The sequence below is a fragment of the Bufo gargarizans genome, chromosome 3 (genome assembly GCF_014858855.1).
Source record: "Bufo gargarizans isolate SCDJY-AF-19 chromosome 3, ASM1485885v1, whole genome shotgun sequence".
NCBI classification, from domain to species: domain Eukaryota; kingdom Metazoa; phylum Chordata; class Amphibia; order Anura; family Bufonidae; genus Bufo; species Bufo gargarizans.
In genome coordinates, this window is record NC_058082.1 from 336,064,697 (window position 1) to 336,082,651 (window position 17,955).

General features: G+C 46.4%; 1 protein-coding gene across 4 annotated transcripts in view; it reads left to right on the top strand.

The window, feature by feature from the left end:
* CUEDC1 (CUE domain containing 1) overlaps positions 1–17,955 on the top strand; it is a 222,985-nt gene that overhangs the window by 193,314 nt on the left and 11,716 nt on the right. For all 4 annotated transcript variants that reach the window (XM_044287415.1, XM_044287416.1, XM_044287417.1 and 1 more), the window contains exons 9-11: positions 979–1,072; positions 14,781–14,839; positions 15,990–16,062. In XM_044287415.1, the coding sequence (XP_044143350.1) occupies positions 979–1,072; positions 14,781–14,839; positions 15,990–16,060 (224 nt within the window). In that variant the 3' untranslated portion in view covers positions 16,061–16,062. The remainder of the gene's footprint in view (positions 1–978; positions 1,073–14,780; positions 14,840–15,989; positions 16,063–17,955) is intronic.

The window sequence follows — 17,955 nt, forward strand, 5'->3', positions numbered from 1 at the left end:
CTCAGTGTGTCATCTCGTGTGTTGGTTCTCTTTTCAGTAAGAAATCAGAGAGTATTAAATTCTAGGAAGTAGTGAAGGAAAAACAGTCTTCTTGTATGAGTAATAATCATATTTCCAGCCATAATGTTAGAAAAGCATTTTCAATTATTTACTTAGCTATCATATTTAGCAGGAAACATTCAGGGGCAATTCTTGCTACCAGCAATTATGGATGGCATGTATTCAGAACCATTTGATCTATATATTCAGCATGTCAATTTATGTTTGCAGATATACAGTGGATATAAAAAGTCTACACACCCCTGTTAAAATGTCAGGTTTCTGTGATGTAAAAAAAAAAGAGACAACTTTCAGAACTTTTTCCACCTTTAATGTGACCTATAAACTGTACAACTCAATTGAAAAAAACAAAAATCTTTTAGGTGGAGGGAAGAAAAATATAGAAATAAAATAATATGGTTGCATAAGTGTACACACCCTTAGGCTGGGTTCACACGGGAGTTGCGGGAAAAGATGTGGGTGCGTCCGGGAACATGCACGATTTTTCCCCAGCGAGTGCAAAGCGTTTTAATGCGTTTTGCACGCGTGTGAGAAGAATCGGCATGTTTGGTACCCAGACCCGAATCCAGACTTCTTCACAGAAGTTCGGGTTTGGGTTAGGTGTTCTGTAGATTTTATTATTTTCCCTTATAACCTGGTTATACGAGAAAATAATAGCATTCTTAATACAGAATGCTTAGTAAAATAGTGATGGAGGGGATAAAAAATATAAATAAATTGAATGACCTTAATCAACTTGTTTGCGCAGCCCGGCTTCTCTTCTGTCTTCTTCTTTGAAGAAAAGTACCTGTGGTGACGTCACTGCGCTCATCACATGATCCATCGCTGAAGAAACAGAACTTTGTGTACTTTCACAAAATACTTCTTCTCTATGTCTTGAGGACTTGATAATGATTTATTTATTTTACTTTTTTTCAGCAACCAGAAAGAAGTTGTTGGAGATTGCCAGAGCATTTTCAGAGAAAACAAAAATGAGAAAATCTCGGAGAAAACATTTGCTCAAACACCAAGTGTATCCTATTGTGCTATGTAACATAACACACAGTACCCAGTGTTTCCCGTGGCAAGTGAAATTCATTTCTTCTTGCACATGTACATTAAAGGGGTTGCGTGACCAGTTGCAGTGATGCAAGGGGAGTAGGTCATCACTATATGACATGTGATTGTCTGCAGTAGTTGTGTCTTTACGTCAACTTTTGCAATTTTTTGCATTTTATACCACTCCCTCCAGTTTTGAAATATGGGAGAGAAAGTGGGGTGGGTGTGGTTAGATATGTTAATGAATTTCACTCCAGATTTATCACTGACACTTTTTTTTTTTAAAAAGCCACAAAAAAACTGCAATCTCACTCTAGTAGGAGGGTGGAGTAGGAATAGCTTTTCTAGACAAAAGTGCTAGATTTAGTGCTAATGCACATTGTGGATCCGCAAAGCACAGATCCTGGCTGTGTATGCCATTTTCTTTTTCACTTAAATAGAAATGGACAAGAATAGAATACTGTATGGTTTGCGGGACCATGGAATGGCCATACAAATGCGGACAGCTCACTAAATGGATCCGCATCTGATCCTCCAAAAATGCGGGTTGGGAGCGGACTAGGGCCGCAACGAGTACTCGACTAAATCGAGTAATCCGACACACACAAATTTTTTGCATCGAGGATTCATTTTTGTCATGTGACCACGGAGCGGGAGTGAAGCGCTTGCAGTGCGGAACGATGGAGTGTGGGCGGCGCCCCTGCTGAAAAGGTAAGTTGGTACGACTAAGGCTGTATGGTCATGTGCATGATGAAGAACTACACTTTAAACACTTCCTACATATATATAATATAATATAACTTTTAATAATTGCTTTTAAAATAAAAGCTCAAATCAAGCCCAGATAAAGTAGTTCTTATAGTAATACAAATAGCACACTTGTGGAGACACCTGCCACCTAAGAAGCCTACATCATAGCTAGGGCTGAAACGATTATTCGAATAACTCGATTAAATCGAGTCAAAAAATTCATCGATGCAGTTTCCCTGCATCGAGGAATCGTTCAGATCACGTGATCACGGAGCGGGAGTGAAATTAAGCGTCTCACTCACCGCTTCCGTGTCCTCCGGGGCCAGAGAGGCAGGACTGAGCGGCCGGCACAGCTGAGGGAGGAGGAGGGAGTCTCTCCCTCCCCACTGTGCGCGGCTGCCGCTGAAGACCAAGTAGGAGGAGGAGGGGAGGGACGGAGGAGGAGGGGAGGGGAGGGACTGTGGCCACTGCGCCACCAATGAATGTGTCGGCCATATCCCACAGGGTCCCCCTCCTCCCCCCCATCATTGGTGGCAGTGTCAGTTCCGATCGGAGCCCCAGCAGTGTAATGCTGGGGCTCCGATCGGTTACCATGGGAGCCAGGACGCTGCTTAAGTCCTGGCTGCCATGGTATGTTAGTGAGCAGAGAGCAGCGCATTATACTCACGTGCGCTGTGGCCGGCGGTTGCTCCTTCTCATAGGTCTGTGCGGCGCATTGCTAATGCTGTAAGCATTAGCAATCCGCCGCACAGACAGAAGAAGGAGCGACCGGCGGCCACAGCGCACGTGAGTATAATGCGCTGCTCTCTGCTCACTACTAACATACCATGGCAGCCAGGACTTAAGCAGCGTCCTGGCTCCCATGGTAACCGATCGGAGCCCCAGCATTACACTGCTGGGGCTCCGATCGGAACTGACACTGCCACCAATGATGGGGGGGGGGGGGGGAGGGGGACCCTGTGGCCACTGCCACCAATGATTAATACTGGGGAGGGAGGGAGGGGGGTTGCGTTACCAGAGGGGGCATATCAGAGGCTGGGGGGAGGGAGGGGAGGCAGATCAGAGGCTGGGGGGAGGGAGGGGAGGCAGATCAGAGGCTGGGGGGAGGGAGGGGAGGCAGATCAGAGCTGGGGGGAGGCAGATCAGAAGCTGGGGGGGGGAGGCAGATCAGAAGCTGGGGGGGGAGGCAGATCAGAGGCTGGGGGGGGGGAGGCAGATCAGAGGCTGGGGGGGGGGAGGCAGATCAGAGGCTGGGGGGGGGAGGCAGATCAGAGGCTGGGGGGGGGAAGGCAGATCAGAGGCTGGGGGGGGGGAGCCAGATCAGAGGCTGGGGGGGGGGGGAGCCAGATCAGAGGCTGGGGGGGGGGAGCCAGATCAGAGGCTGGGGGGGGGAGCCAGATCAGAGGCTGGGGGGGGGGGAGCCAGATCAGAGGCTGGGGGGGGGAGCCAGATCAGAGGCTGGGGGGGGGGAGCCAGATCAGAGGCTGGGGGGGGGGAGAGCCAGATCAGAGGCTGGGGGGGGGAGCCAGATCAGAGGCTGGGGGGGGGGAGCCAGATCAGAGGCTGGGGGGGGGGGGAGCCAGATCAGAGGCTGGGGGGGGGGGGAGCCAGATCAGAGGCTGGGGGGGGGGGGAGCCAGATCAGAGGCTGGGGGGGGGGGGGAGCCAGATCAGAGGCTGGGGGGGGGGAGCCAGATCAGAGGCTGGGGGGGGTCAGATCAGAGGCTGGGGGGGGGGCCAGATCAGAGGCGGGGGCAAGCAGATCAGAGGCTGGGGGGAGGCAGATGGAGAGAGAGTGGTTAATGGAGGCTGCAAGCACCACCTTGGCATGTATAAAGTTATTGGTTTAGAGAGGGGTTAATGAAGGCACCTCCAAGGTGCTTTCATTAACCTCTTCAGACCAATAACTTTATACATGCCTAATGCCAAGGTGCTTCCATTAACCCCTCCAAACCCAATGGGCATGTATAAAGTTATTGGTTTGGAGGGGTTAATGGAAGCACCTTGGCATTAGGCATGTATAAAGTTATTAACCCCTTCAAACCAATAACTTTATACATACCTAATTACGTACGTTATTTTAAGTAGCTTTTTCTTATTAGATTACTCGATGAATCGAGAAATATAATCGATAGAATACTCGATTACAAAAATATTCGTTTACTGCAGCCCTAATCATAGCCCAAGTCTCCCAGTGGGTCTTTATTGAAGGCACCTCTGTTTATCTACCATACTAGTCAGAGTCTTTACCCTGAGATTCTGCCTAATTGATATATGTGATTTAAACCCCTGATGAACCAGTCTTACTTTGTTACTGGGGAAATGCTGCGTCGGGATTTCGTTTTTGTGCATTTGTCCTATCATATGATTTAAATTGCCTTTGTTTGGTACACTGTTAGCAATCTCAGCATTTGGTATCAGCCTGCGATGTATGATTTGCCTGTGATTTGTTATGAAGGGTGTAACTAGGTGACCTGCAGGTTAGGCACGAGGACAGGGATCCCCCCCTACCATAAAGGGGTGTCCCTGGGCTGAGGATTAGGAAGGGCCTAATAGGGATAGAATAGGTACGTTTGTGTCTGTTTTATCCGGCCCTTTCTTTCCTGTGAATCATATACCTCAGACCATCATCTATGATCCTCAGGCAATATATGATCTAATAGGGGAGGAATTTACAGAATCATTTTTTTGTGAATTTTCTTTAAGAATGAGTCTAAAAGGATTGCTTATGTGTAAGGGCTCATGCACATGACCGTATGCCAGCCTTGCTCTTGCTGCAGACCACAAATTGCTCTGCACAGGCAGTGACCATGTGACCACCGTCTGCAGACGCAGACCCACTCAGTTGAATGGGGTCCGTGATCCGCATCAGTCAGTCCACACCACCAAAAAGTAGTGCATGCAGTACTTTTTTGTGGTGCAGAGGCGCGGACAGAAAACCCACGAAAGCACCCCGTAGTGCTTCAGATCCACGCCTCTGTTGCGCACCAAACCGTATCTCCCGGATTGCAGACCCATTCAAGTGAGTGGGTCCGTATCTGTTATATGAGGTGCACGTGGCTGATGCCCATATAATGGAGACCCGCTGTTTGCCGGCCGAAATGTAAGCATGGCCGGGCAACAGCTGTGTGCATGAGCCCTAGATCTGTAGGCTACAGTTTTATAAACTTTTAGTAAGGACTTTAAACAGTGACAGTCCCTGTTGTGCTATAATGATTGTAAGGTCACAAACGGCCATTCGTGTGCCAGTCTTAAAAGAAAGCTGTTTTAAGGTCTTACACACTGCGCCTGCAGGATACATTTACTGGATACACTGGGAAAGTTCCTGGTGAATATGTTGCCATGATCAGTTGGCCCTACAAAAAAGTGTAATTTTTCTGTAAGAAATATTGCATCAAAATTTGTTATTTCATACAGAGGCTTCCGTTTTCTTTAATTAAGAAGCAACTATGCGCTGACTTAAAGGCGTTGTCTGAATTATGTAAAACAAAAAATTGTAGATCTGATGGTCACCAATATATACATAGGCTAAGCAAGTTTTAGGGAAAAAAAAGGATATTTACTCATTTCGATAGCTCAGTCCCTTTGTTGACATGCAGTTGTAGGGCTCCTCATGAATATTTGTGGGTGTCAACAAATACTGCCTTTGCCTCCTCCTACTCAAAGGGAGTGAATTTAATTGCTGACCTGTCTACAGTGTGACTGTTGGAATACTTATGTTGGATTTGTAGTACTACAAGTCCCAGCTGTTCAGTACAATGACATTACTGATACACACAGGATCTTCTCCCTACCTGTTCTTGTGCAATGCTCTGCAGACAGCAGAATAGCGTAGAGGAGAGAACTCCTCTGGTTTGTCAGTTCTGTGTCTTTAAGGTGAGGAGGGAGGGAAGATCCTATGCACAGCATTTGTCTCTTCAGTGCCTGGATAGGAGGAAACCCTGCAGATGCTCAGTACCTGAGGCAGAGCCTCTAACCCTGAGTCTGTGCTGCTGATGGTAGAAGGGGTTAAACTTTGCTGAGGAATCCAGTGGAAGGGGAGACACAGGGCAGGCAGCTCAGCCAGCAGATCTGGCAGTACAGGGGGCGGGGCTTGTGGCTCTAACCAGAACAGCCTTCACAGTGAGGTTCCATGCACAGAGGCAGACCTCCTCCCTCACCTCTACATAGCAGGGAAAGACTGACATCACAGGTCATGTGACTCTCAGCTAACTAGGAGAACAGGGCCATTGTAGATGAATGAAGTAAATTGAAAACCCTTACATTTGCTTAATTAGACACTTGCAAAGAACCCAAAAAAATAATTTGACAACCCCTTTAAGATTGTGAATAATAGCCATGATGTTAATTGTCCAAGGCAAGATATTCTTCAAAAGATTATGGCCTATAATAGGGTGTTCTTTTAAATCGAGGATTTAAATGGCAAATGTTTTGCAGAAGCATTAATTGCACAGCTTGGAAGTAATGAGAGGCAACCTGTGGTGGTAGCTTGAAGAAACAAGACATTTCGTAATACCATCTGATTTTAACCCGTTCCCCACAGTCTTAAGTACCGTATTTCTCGCCCTATAAGACGCACCGGCCCATAAGGGTACTTTCACACTTGCGGCAGGACGGATCCGACAGGCTGTTAACCCTGTTGGATCCGTCCTTCCGCTGTTTTGCCGGACCGCCGCCCCGTCCCCATTGACTATAATACGGCAGTGCACGGCGAAAGGCCGCCGGACTAAAAGTCCTGCATGTCCGACCTTTTAGACCGGTGGCCTCTGTCCACGAACTGCCGCACTGCGCCGGAGTGCCGCCCCCGTCCCCATTATAGTCAATGGGGACGGAGCGGCGGCACGGCGAAGCAGTGGAAGGACGGATCCGACAGGATGAACAGCCTGTCGGATCCGTCCTGCCGCAAGTGTGAAAGTAGCCTTAGACGCACCTAGGTTTTTGGGGAGGAAAATTGGTTAAAAATATTTTTAACCAAAAGGTATGCTTTTGGTGGGTTTGGAACTAATGATGGTCTGTGGATGGCACTATTACTGGGGATCTGTGAAGGACACTGTTATGGGGGGATCTGTGAAGGACACTGTTATGGGGGGATCTGTGAAGGACACTGTTATGGGGGGGGATCTGTGAAGGACACACTGTTATGGGGGATCTGTGAATGACGCATTGTTATGGGGGGATCTGTGGATGACACTGTTATGGGGGGGATCTGTGGATGATGCACTGTTATGGGGATCTGTGGATGACGCACTGTTATTGGGGGAATCTGTGGATGACGCACTGTTATGGGGGAATCTGTGGATGACGCACTGTTATGGGGGGAATCTGTGGATGACGCACTGTTATGGGGATCTGTGGATGATGCACTGTTATGGGGGGGATCTGTGGATGACGGACACTTTTATGGGGGGATCTGTGGATGACGGACACTGTTATGGTGGGGATCTGTGGATGACGGACACTGTTATGGGGGGTTCTGTGGATGACGGACACTGATATGAGGGAATCTTTGGATGACAGTGTTATAGGGGGGATCTGTGGATGACGGACACTGTTATGGGGGGATCTGTGGATGACAGACACTGTTATGGGGGGGGATCTGTGGCTGGCACTGTTATACAAACCGGATTCCCAAAAAGTTGGGACACTAAACAAATTGTGAATAAAAACTGAATGCAATGATGTGGAGATGGCAAATGTCAATATTTTATTTGTAATAGAACGTAGATGAAAGATCAAACGTTTAATCCGAGTAAATGTATCATTTTAAAGGAAAAATACGTTGATTCAAATTTTCACGGTGTCAACAAATCCCCAAAAAGTTGGGACAAGTAGCAATAAGAGGCTGGAAAAAGTAAATTTGAGCATAACGAAGAGCTGGAAGACCAAGTAACACTAATTAGGTCAATTGGCAACATGATTGGGTATAAAAAGAGCTTCTCAGAGTGGCAGTGTCTCTCAGAAGCCAAGATGGGTAGAGGATCACCAATTCCCACAATGTTGCGCAGAAAGATAGTGGAGCAATATCAGAAAGGTGTTACCCAGCGAAAAATTGCAAAGACTTTGCATCTATCATCATCAACTGTGCATAACATCATCCGAAGATTCAGAGAATCTGGAACAATCTCTGTGCGTAAGGGTCAAGGCCGTAAAACCATACTGGATGCCCGTGATCTCCGGGCCCTTAAACGACACTGCACCACAAACAAGAATGCTACTGTAAAGGAAATCACAGAATGGGCTCAGGAATACTTCCAGAAACCATTGTCAGTGAACACAATCCACCGTGCCATCCGCCGTTGCCAGCTGAAACTCTACAGTGCAAAGAAGAAGCTATTTCTAAGCAAGATCCACAAGCTCTGGCGTTTTCACTGGGCCAGGGATCATTTAAAATGGAGTGTGGCAAAATGGAAGACTGTTCTGTGGTCAGACGAGTCACGATTCGAAGTTCTTTTTGGAAATCTGGGACGCCATGTCATCCGGACAAAAGAGGACAAGGACAACCCAAGTTGTTATCAACGCTCAGTTCAGAAGCCTGCATCTCTGATGGTATGGGGTTGCATGAGTGCATGTGGCATGGGCAGCCTGCATGTCTGGAAAGGCACCATCAATGCAGAAAAATATATTCAGGTTCTAGAACAACATATGCTCCCATCCAGACGTCATCTCTTTCAGGGAAGACCCTGCATTTTTCAACAAGATAATGCCAGATCACATTCTGCATCAAGAACATTTGGTGCATCATAAAGAGGAAGGTGCAACAAAGAAGGCCCAAGAAGATTGAACAGTTAGAGGCCTGTATTAGACAAGAATGGGAGAGCATTCCTATTTCTAAACTTGAGAAACTGGTCTCCTCGGTCCCCAGACGTCTGTTGAGTGTTGTAAGAAGAAGGGGAGATGCCACACAGTGGTGAAAATGGACTTGTCACAACTTTTTGGGGATTTGTTTACACCATGAAATTCTGATTCAACATATTTTTCCCTTAAAATGGTACATTTTCTCAGTTTAAACTTTTGTTCCGTGATTTATGTTCTATTCTGAATAAAATATTAGAAGTTGGCACCTCCACATCATTGTATTCAGTTTTTATTCACGATTTGTATAGTGTCCCAACTTTTTTGGAATCCGGTTTGTATATGTGCCATCCACTGACCCCCCCCCACCCCATAACAGTGCCATCCACAGATGTTCCCCATAAAACTGTCATTCACAGATCCCCCCACTCCAGTATACAAATATAAAATGTCTTATTCAATTAAAAGTGATTAACCACTTCAACCCCGCTAGCTGAAACCCCCTTCATGACCAGAGCACTTTTTACACTTCGGCACTACACTCCTTTCACCGTTTATTGCTCGGTCATGCAACTTACCACCCAAATGAATTTTACCTCCTTTTCTTCTCACTAATAGAGCTTTCATTTGGTGGTATTTTATTGCTGCTGACATTTTTACTTTTTTTGTTATTAATCAAAATGTAACGATTTTTTTGCAAAAAAATGACATTTTTCACTTTCAGCTGTAAAATTTTGCAAAAAAAAAACGACATCCATATATAAATTTTTCGCCAAATTTATTGTTCTACATGTCTTTGATAAAAAAAAAATGTTCGGGCAAAAAAAAAAAAATGGTTTGGGTAAAAGTTATAGCGTTTACACACTATGGTACAAAAATGTGAATTTCCGCTTTTTGAAGCAGCTCTGACTTTCTGAGCACCTGTCATGATTCCTGAGGTTCTACAATGCCCAAACAGTAGAAAAACCCCACAAATGACCCCATTTCGGAAAGTAGACACCCTAAGGTATTCGCTGATGGGCATAGTGAGTTCATAGAACTTTTTATTTTTTGTCACAAGTTAGCGGAAAATGATGATGATTTTTTATTTTTATTTTTTCTTACAAAGTCTCATATTCCACTAACTTGCGACAAAAAATAAAAAATTCTAGGAACTCACCAAGCCCCTCACGGAATACCTTGGGGTGTCTTCTTTCCAAAATGGGGTCACTTGTGGCGTAGTTATACTGCCCTGGCAATTTAGGGGCCCATATGTGTGAGAAGTACTTTGCAATCAAAATCTGTAAAAAATGACCGGTGAAATCCGAAAGGTGCACTTTGGAATATGTGCCCCTTTGCCCACCTTGGCAGCAAAAAAGTGTCACACATCTGGTATCGCTGTACTCAGGAGAAGTTGGGGAATGTGTTTTGGGGTGTCATTTTACATATACCCATGCTGGGTGAGAGAAATATCTTGGCAAAAGACAACTTTTCCCATTTTTTTATACAAAGTTGGCATTTGACCAAGATATTTTTCTCACCCAGCATGGGTATATGTAAAATGACACCCCAAAACACATTCCCCAACTTCTCCTGAGTACGGCGATACCAGATGTGTGACACTTTTTTGCAGCCTAGATGCGCAAAGGTGCCCAAATTCCTTTTAGGAGGGCATTTTTAGACATTTGGATCCCAGACTTCTTCTCACGCTTTCGGGCCCCTAAAAAGCCAGGGCAGTATAAATACCCCACATGTGACCCCACTTTGGGAAGAAGACACCCCAAGGTATCCAATGAGGGGCCTGGCAAGTTCATAGAATTTTTTTTTTCCGCATAAGTTAGCGGAAATTGATTTTTTTTTGTTTTTTCTCACAAAGTCTCACTTTCCGCTAACTTAGGACAAAAATTTTAATCTTTCATGGACTCAATATGCCCCTCAGCGAATACCTTGGGGTGTCTTCTTTCCAAAATGGGGTCAGTTGTGGGGTGTTTGTACTGCCCTGGCATTTGAGGGTCTCCACAATCATTACATGTATGGCCAGCATTAGGAGTTTCTGCTATTCTCCTTATATTGAGCATACAGGTAATGAGATTTTTCTTTTTTTCCGTTCAGCCTCTGGGCTGAAAGAAAAAAATGAACGGCACAGATTTCTTCATTCGCATCGATCAATGTGGATGAAAAAATCTCTGCCAAAAAAAAAAATGGAGGGGAAAGGCGTCTGCCAGGACGTAGGAGCTCCGCCCTACATCCATACCCACTTAGCTCGTATGCCCTGGCAAACCAGATTTCTCCATTCACATCAATCGATGTGGAGGAATAAATCATTGCCGGGATTTTTATTTTTTTATATATACAAAGTGTTTGCCAAAGCATAGGAACGCCGCCTCCTCCTCAGCTCGTATGCATCGGCAAACGTATCTGTTACTGCAGAGTAGAAATCTCGTCTTGCAGCGCCGCATACACCGACTTGCGTGTAATCTGACAGCAGCTTCTGTCAGAATGCACATCAGTGCTGCAGCTAATCGATCAGTTGGTCCATCTGGAAGGTAAAAAAAAAAAAGGAAAAAACCAGGCCGAAACGCAATAATTTTATTAACTTTGGAACAGAATATATAAACTTTAACTTTTTTAACTGAACATTAACCTTTTTGCTTACTGGTGTTCTTTTTTTTTTTACCTTTATAGAACAAACCTCTCCTTCCCCATGGGTCAATGTGCAAAGCGCAAATCGCCCAAAGATGTGGCGAAGTGCGTTATGCACTTTGTCCCATGTGAAAGGAGACGTTTGCAGCAGCTTTGTGAGTGAATGGGCCCTAATAGCCCTGTGTGCCTGTCCTGGTGAGATGATCCCTATGCTAATAGTGTACCTGTGAGTGGTACTTCCGGAAACACTCTCCAAAGCATAGGGCAGGGTGGTCAGGACAGTCAGGACAGAAATAGCGGGTGTCACGCCTTATTCCACTCCTGCTACAGACACGACATCTTTTTCGGGGTGACGGTTGGGTTGAGGTACCAGGAACGACATTGGGGAAATGTCGCTCGTGTAGACGGCTAACTACACTGGTGGATGGGGCCACGGAACCTCCTGGGTACAGGAGGTTCTCGATGATCTCTTCCTGAAATTTGAGGAAGGATCCAGTTCTCCCAGCCTTACTGTAGAGAACAAAACTATTATACAGAGCCAATTGAATTAAATATACAGACACCTTCTTATACCAGCGTCTGGTTCTGCGGGAAACTAAATACGGAGACAACATCTGGTCATTGAAGTCCACCCCTCCCATGAGCAAATTATAGTCGTGAACTGAGAGGGGCTTTTCAATGACACGGGTTGCTCGCCCAATTTGTATTGTCGTGTCTGCGTGAATGGAGGAGAGCATGTAAACGTCACGCTTGTCTCTCCATTTCACCGCGAGCAGTTCTTCGTTACACAGTGCGGCCCTCTGCCCCCTTGCAAGACGGGTGGTAACGAGCCGTTGGGGGAAGCCCGCGCGACTAGTTCGCGAGGTACCACAGGCGCCAATCCGTTCTAGAAACAAATACCTAAAGAGGGCCACACTTGTGTAAAAATTGTCCACATAAAGATGGTACCCCTTGCCGAATAAGGGTGACACCAAGTCCCAAACTGTCTTCCCACTGCTCCCCAGGTAGTCAGGGCAACCGACCGGCTCCAGGGTCTGATCTTTTCCCTCATAGATCCGAAATTTGTGGGTATAGCCTGTGGCCCTTTCACAGAGCTTATACAATTTGACCCCATACCGGGCGCGCTTGCTTGGGATGTATTGTTTGAAGCCAAGGCGCCCGGTAAAATGTATCAGGGACTCGTCTACGCAGATGTTTTGCTCTGGGGTATACAAATCTGCAAATTTCTGGTTGAAATGGTCAATGAGGGGCCGAATTTTGTGGAGCCGGTCAAAAGCAGGGTGGCCTCTGGGACGGGAGGCGGTGTTGTCGCTAAAGTGCAGGAAACGCAGGATGGCCTCAAAACGTGCCCTGGACATAGCAGCAGAGAACATGGGCATGTGATGAATTGGGTTCGTGGACCAATATGACCGCAATTCATGCTTTTTTGTCAGGCCCATGTTGAGGAGGAGGCCCAGAAAAGTTTTAATTTCGGAAACTTGGACTGGTTTCCACCGGAAAGGCTGGGCATAAAAGCTTCCCGGGTTAGCGGTGATAAATTGTGTGGCATACCTGTTTGTTTCGGCCACAACTATGTCGTAAGAGCTCCGCAGTCAAGAACAGCTCAAAAAAATCTCAGGGCCGAACCGATCTGAGCTGTCTCAACCCGAACTCCAGACTGGGCCGTGAAAGGGAAAACTACAGGTGCGAAGTTGGGGACTGCCAATCGGGGTTTGCCAGCACCTCTGGGATTCTAGGGGCTCTACGGGCACGTCTTTGCGGTGGCTGCGACGGGGTCACTACTGCACGTGCCACCGTACCAGCTTCAACTGCCCTTCTGGTGCTCGCTACTTCACCAGGTTGTACGGCAGTGCTGGTACTAGGTCCAGGGAGGGCTGGGCTGCTGGTGTATGCCTCACCACGTAATCCGACAGCACCAGCCCCACTCTGCTGCTCTTGAAGATGATCCTGCGCAACCTGTGGTCTAGCGACACGGGGGCGGGTACGCCTGGTGCTATCAGGGACCTCAGCCTCCTCGTCCGAACTTTGGGTCAGAGAGCCACTGCTTTCTACAGGTTCGTATTTTGACCCGCTGGATTCATCAGATGAGGGTTCCCACTCCTCATCCGACTGGGTCAGAAGCCTGTAGGCCTCTTCAGAGGAATACCCCCTGTTTGACATTTTGGGCAACTAAATTTAGGGGTATTCCCTGAGACTACCCAAGAAAAAAAAAGCAAGCTTGTCTTACAAAGGGGAGGCTAGCGAAGTACCGGAGGCCGCTGTGGTTGATAAAAAATATCAAGACTGATTTTTTTTATCGCCGCAGTGCGTGTAAACTGAATGTGCAGTGATCAAAAAAAAAATTTTTTTTGTCACTGCGGTGGGGCGGGCGTGGGTGAACGCACGTGTGGGCGACCGATCAGGCCTGATCGGGCAAACACTGCGTTTTGATCTGTTATCTGGCTCTCTGATTGGATTTTTTGAAAATCATCAGCTTGCCAGCCGCGATCATTGGCTGGCAAGCTGATGACGAAATGCCGGCCCGAACTGCACATGCGCGGGCCGCATAGCGCGTCATCTCGCGTCTCGCGATGACGCGTATATGCGTCGTTGTGCGCAGCGCTGCCGCCTCCGGACCGCACATCTGTGTTAGGCGGTCCGGAGGCGGTTAAACATGCCCCCTCACTCCTAATATTACCGTACAGCATGGATGTCAAACTCATGGCCCTCCAGATGTTGCAAAACTACAACTCCCATCATTCCCTGATAGCTGTAGTATGCCCAGGCATGATGGGAGTTGTAGTTTTGCAACAGCTGGAGGGCCATGAGTTTGACATCCCTGCCGTACAGCCTAACAGCTTCTGTACAATGCAGGGAAGCGTCACTCACTGACGTCACTTGCCTGCGCCGCCTGCTTTATTCATAAAGTAGGCGGCGCAGGCACGTGACATCAGGGAGTTACGCTGCTGCCCGCCCGGCTTGCCTGCCTGCATTCTACAGAAGCTGTTAGGATGTACGGTAATATTAGGAGTGGGGGGACATGTGTAATCACTTTTAATTGAATAAGACATTTTATATTTGTATTGTGCAGCACTGGAGCGGCGGGGCTATAGTCCAGTGACTGCACCGCCCCACCGCTATTGCCGGCCCCCAGCTCCTCCTCCCAGTCCCTCCCCGCTCACTCGTACATCGCAGCCTGCGATGTAAAACTGTCCGCATTCGCCCCATAAGACGCAGGGGCATTCCCCCCCTCCCCCATTTTTTGGGGGAAAAAGTACGTCTTATGGGGCGTAAAAAAAAAGTGTTTATACTTTTGGCGGTTGGGACTTTAAATATGGTGCCTGGGGCTCATGTCCGCGACAAGTGGTAAAGTTGATTGCAGACTTTTAACCCTTCAGATGCCATAGTCAATTGTGACTGTGGCATTTGGAGGCGCAAAAACACGGAAGCGGAAGTGTATTCTGATTCACCTCGGCAAAGATTCCAAAAATGAGTCTACACTACTTATGCCATTAGTTTTACCCTTAACAAAATCTGCAGACTTGGAACAGCAGCCTCTACGGCCAATCTTTTGGATGATGTTGAAGGACATTCATGTGGTAAGTTTTTTTTTTTATATATTCAAAAGAGATCACTGTGTGATAAACCATGTAATGTGAACAGGACCAAATGTCCCTAAATATATCACAAGCATACACTTTCAATTATAATCTGTTTTTTATCTTGCTTAGATGTTACATTCTTGAACCTGTCTGATTTTACCTGCTGCTTCTTAGGCTACTTTCACACTCGCGTTTGGTGCAGATCCGTCTTTTATCTGCACAGACGGATCCGCACCAATAATGCAAACTCTTGTATCCATTAATAACGGATCCGTTTGCATTATTCATAAAATTAAAAAAAAAAGTCAAAACTGATCCGTCTTGATTTACATTGAAAGTCAATGGGGGATGGATCAGTTTTCAATTGCACCATATTGTGTCAGTGAAAAATGGATCCGTCCCCATTGACATTGTAAGTCAGGAGGAATCCGTTTGGCTCTGCATAGTCAGGCGGTCACCAAAATTCTGCAAGCTGCGTTTTAGTGACCATCTAAAAAACGCAACGGAGTTCAAACGCAGCCAAACTGATGCATTCTAAACGGATCCTTATCCATTCAGAATGCATTGGGGCTATACTGATCTGTTTTGGACCGCTTATGAGAGCCCTGAAACGGATCTGACAAGCGGACCCAGAACCGCCATTGTGAAAGTAGGCCTTAAATGGGGTATCTGTTTATTTGAGCTTTGCAAGTTAGCATGCTAACTAGCGTCTTGAGGTTTCCCTTTTATCATTGTGTAGATTTCACTAAATTGATTGAATGGATTATCCAAATGAATTACAGATATGTCCCATGACAATGAATGCTTTAAATTTTAAAAAAAAAGACTATATGCTCACTTCTTTCTCCCCCGCCTTTCTGAGCACTGCTGGTATGGTTGTCTTCTACTGTTAGTATACAAGCCTGCAGTGGCCATGTTCTGTATAACTGCAAGTCACTTACTGCAGCCTTTTAGGCAGACCAGATAGGCCCCATTAGGAATGGCGAGGGAGAAAGAGGTTGAGTATAGAACGCATTTTTTTTGTTTTAAAGCATTAGGTGGCATGGGGCAAATTTGTAAATAACTTGGACAACCTCTGTAATGAGTAATAAAACAGGAGTAGGGCATTTAATTATTTGGTCTCTTATATCTATTCTCCTTTGGTCAGATGAAGATGTCCAGGCAAGGTTAAACCAACTGAACAATGAAGGACGGGAAACCCACAAAGAAGGACCATGAAAGTTAGTCTTATTATAATTTAAATCCATTATAATTCATAATCAGATAACACTTTGTTTCTCTGTTTAAATGTTATTTGCTGATTGCTATGGACAACATCGGCTAGTTTTTCTTTTAGATAGTTTTGATAAATCTCCCATATTGGGTATGCTAAGGACCTGTCAACTCCCTTGACATTCCTCTTTTAATAAATAATTGCATTTCTCATAAAATATCAACAATGGAGCTTAGAACTAGAATTTTGGAGCTTAATATAATCCTGCAAATGTATGAATACATACAACTAAGCGATTCTAGGGGTGCACCGAAATGAAAATTCTGGATGCCCTTGACCGAAAACCGAAACCGAAACTGCCTTTTTGCCCAAATACTTTTAAAATACAATTTTTTTTAATGATATTTATAACAGTGCCATCCACAGACCCCCCCCCCCACCTCATAACAGTGCCATCCACAGACCCCCACCCCATAACAGTGCCATCCACAGACCCCCCCCCCACCCCATAACAGTGCCATCCACAGACCCCCCCACCCCATAACAGTGCCATCCACAGACCCCCCCCACCCCATAACAGTGCCATCCACAGACCCCCCCACCCCATAACAGTGCCATCCACAGACCCCCCCCACCCCATAACAGTGCCATCCACAGACCCCCACCCACCCCATAACAGTGCCATCCACAGACCCCCACCCACCCCATAACAGTGCCATCCACAGACCCCCACCCACCCCATAACAGTGCCATCCACAGACACCCCCCCCCCCCCCCATTGCCGCTCCAGTACAGACTAGTTATAAAATGTGTACAATTAATAAGGATTCTATTCATGAGGCCCCCTCTGCAGTAGAACATTCAATATAGCCACATCCTACTCACAGGGCTGTTATCTTAATGCTGGCCGGCCGGGCAGACGAGCGGCAGCGTCACGACTGACGTCACATTCCTGCGCCGCCTCCTTCATTCAGAAAGTAGTCCCTCCCCGCTATTTTCTGCCGATATGTATCAATATCGGCCGAAATGGATTAGGTGCATTTTCGGCCGCCGGAATTTCGGTGCACCCCTAAGCGATTCCATTTTCCATTGTCAGTCGATATACACTCACCTAAAGAATTATTAGGAACACCTGTTCTATTTCTCATTATTGCGATTATCTGGTCAACCAATCACATGGCAGTTGCTTCAATGCATGTAGGGTTGTGGTCCTGGTCAAAACAATCTCCTGAACTCCAAACTGAATGTCAGAATGGGAAAGAAAGGTGATTTAAGCAATTTTGAGCGTGACATGGTTGTTGGTGCCAGGTGGGCTGGTCTGAGTATTTCACAATCTGCTCAGTTACTGGGATTTTCACGCACAACTATTTCTAGGGTTTACAAAGAATGGTGTGAAAAGGGAAAAACATCCAGTATGCGGCAGTCCTGTGGGCGAAAATGACTTGTTGATGCTAGAGGTCAGAGGAGAATGGGCCGACTGATTCAAGCTGATAGAAGAGCAACGTTGACTGAAATAACCACTCGTTACAACCAAGGTATGCAGCAAAGCATTTGTGAAGCCTCAACACGCACAACCTTGAGGCGGATGGGCTACAACAGCAGAAGACCCCACCGGGTACCACTCATCTCCACTACAAATAGGAAAAAGAGGCAACAATTTGCACAAGCTCACCAAAATTGGACTGTTGAAGACTGGAAAAATGTTGCCTGCTCTGATGAGTCTCGATTTCTGTTGAGACATTCAAATGGTAGAGTCCGAATTTGGCGTAAACAGAATGAGAACATGTATCCATCATGCCTTGTTACCACTGTGCTGGCTGGTGGTGGTGGTGTAATGGTGTGGGGGATGTTTTCTGGGCAGACTTTAGGGCCCTTAGTGCCAATTGGCTACCTGAGCATT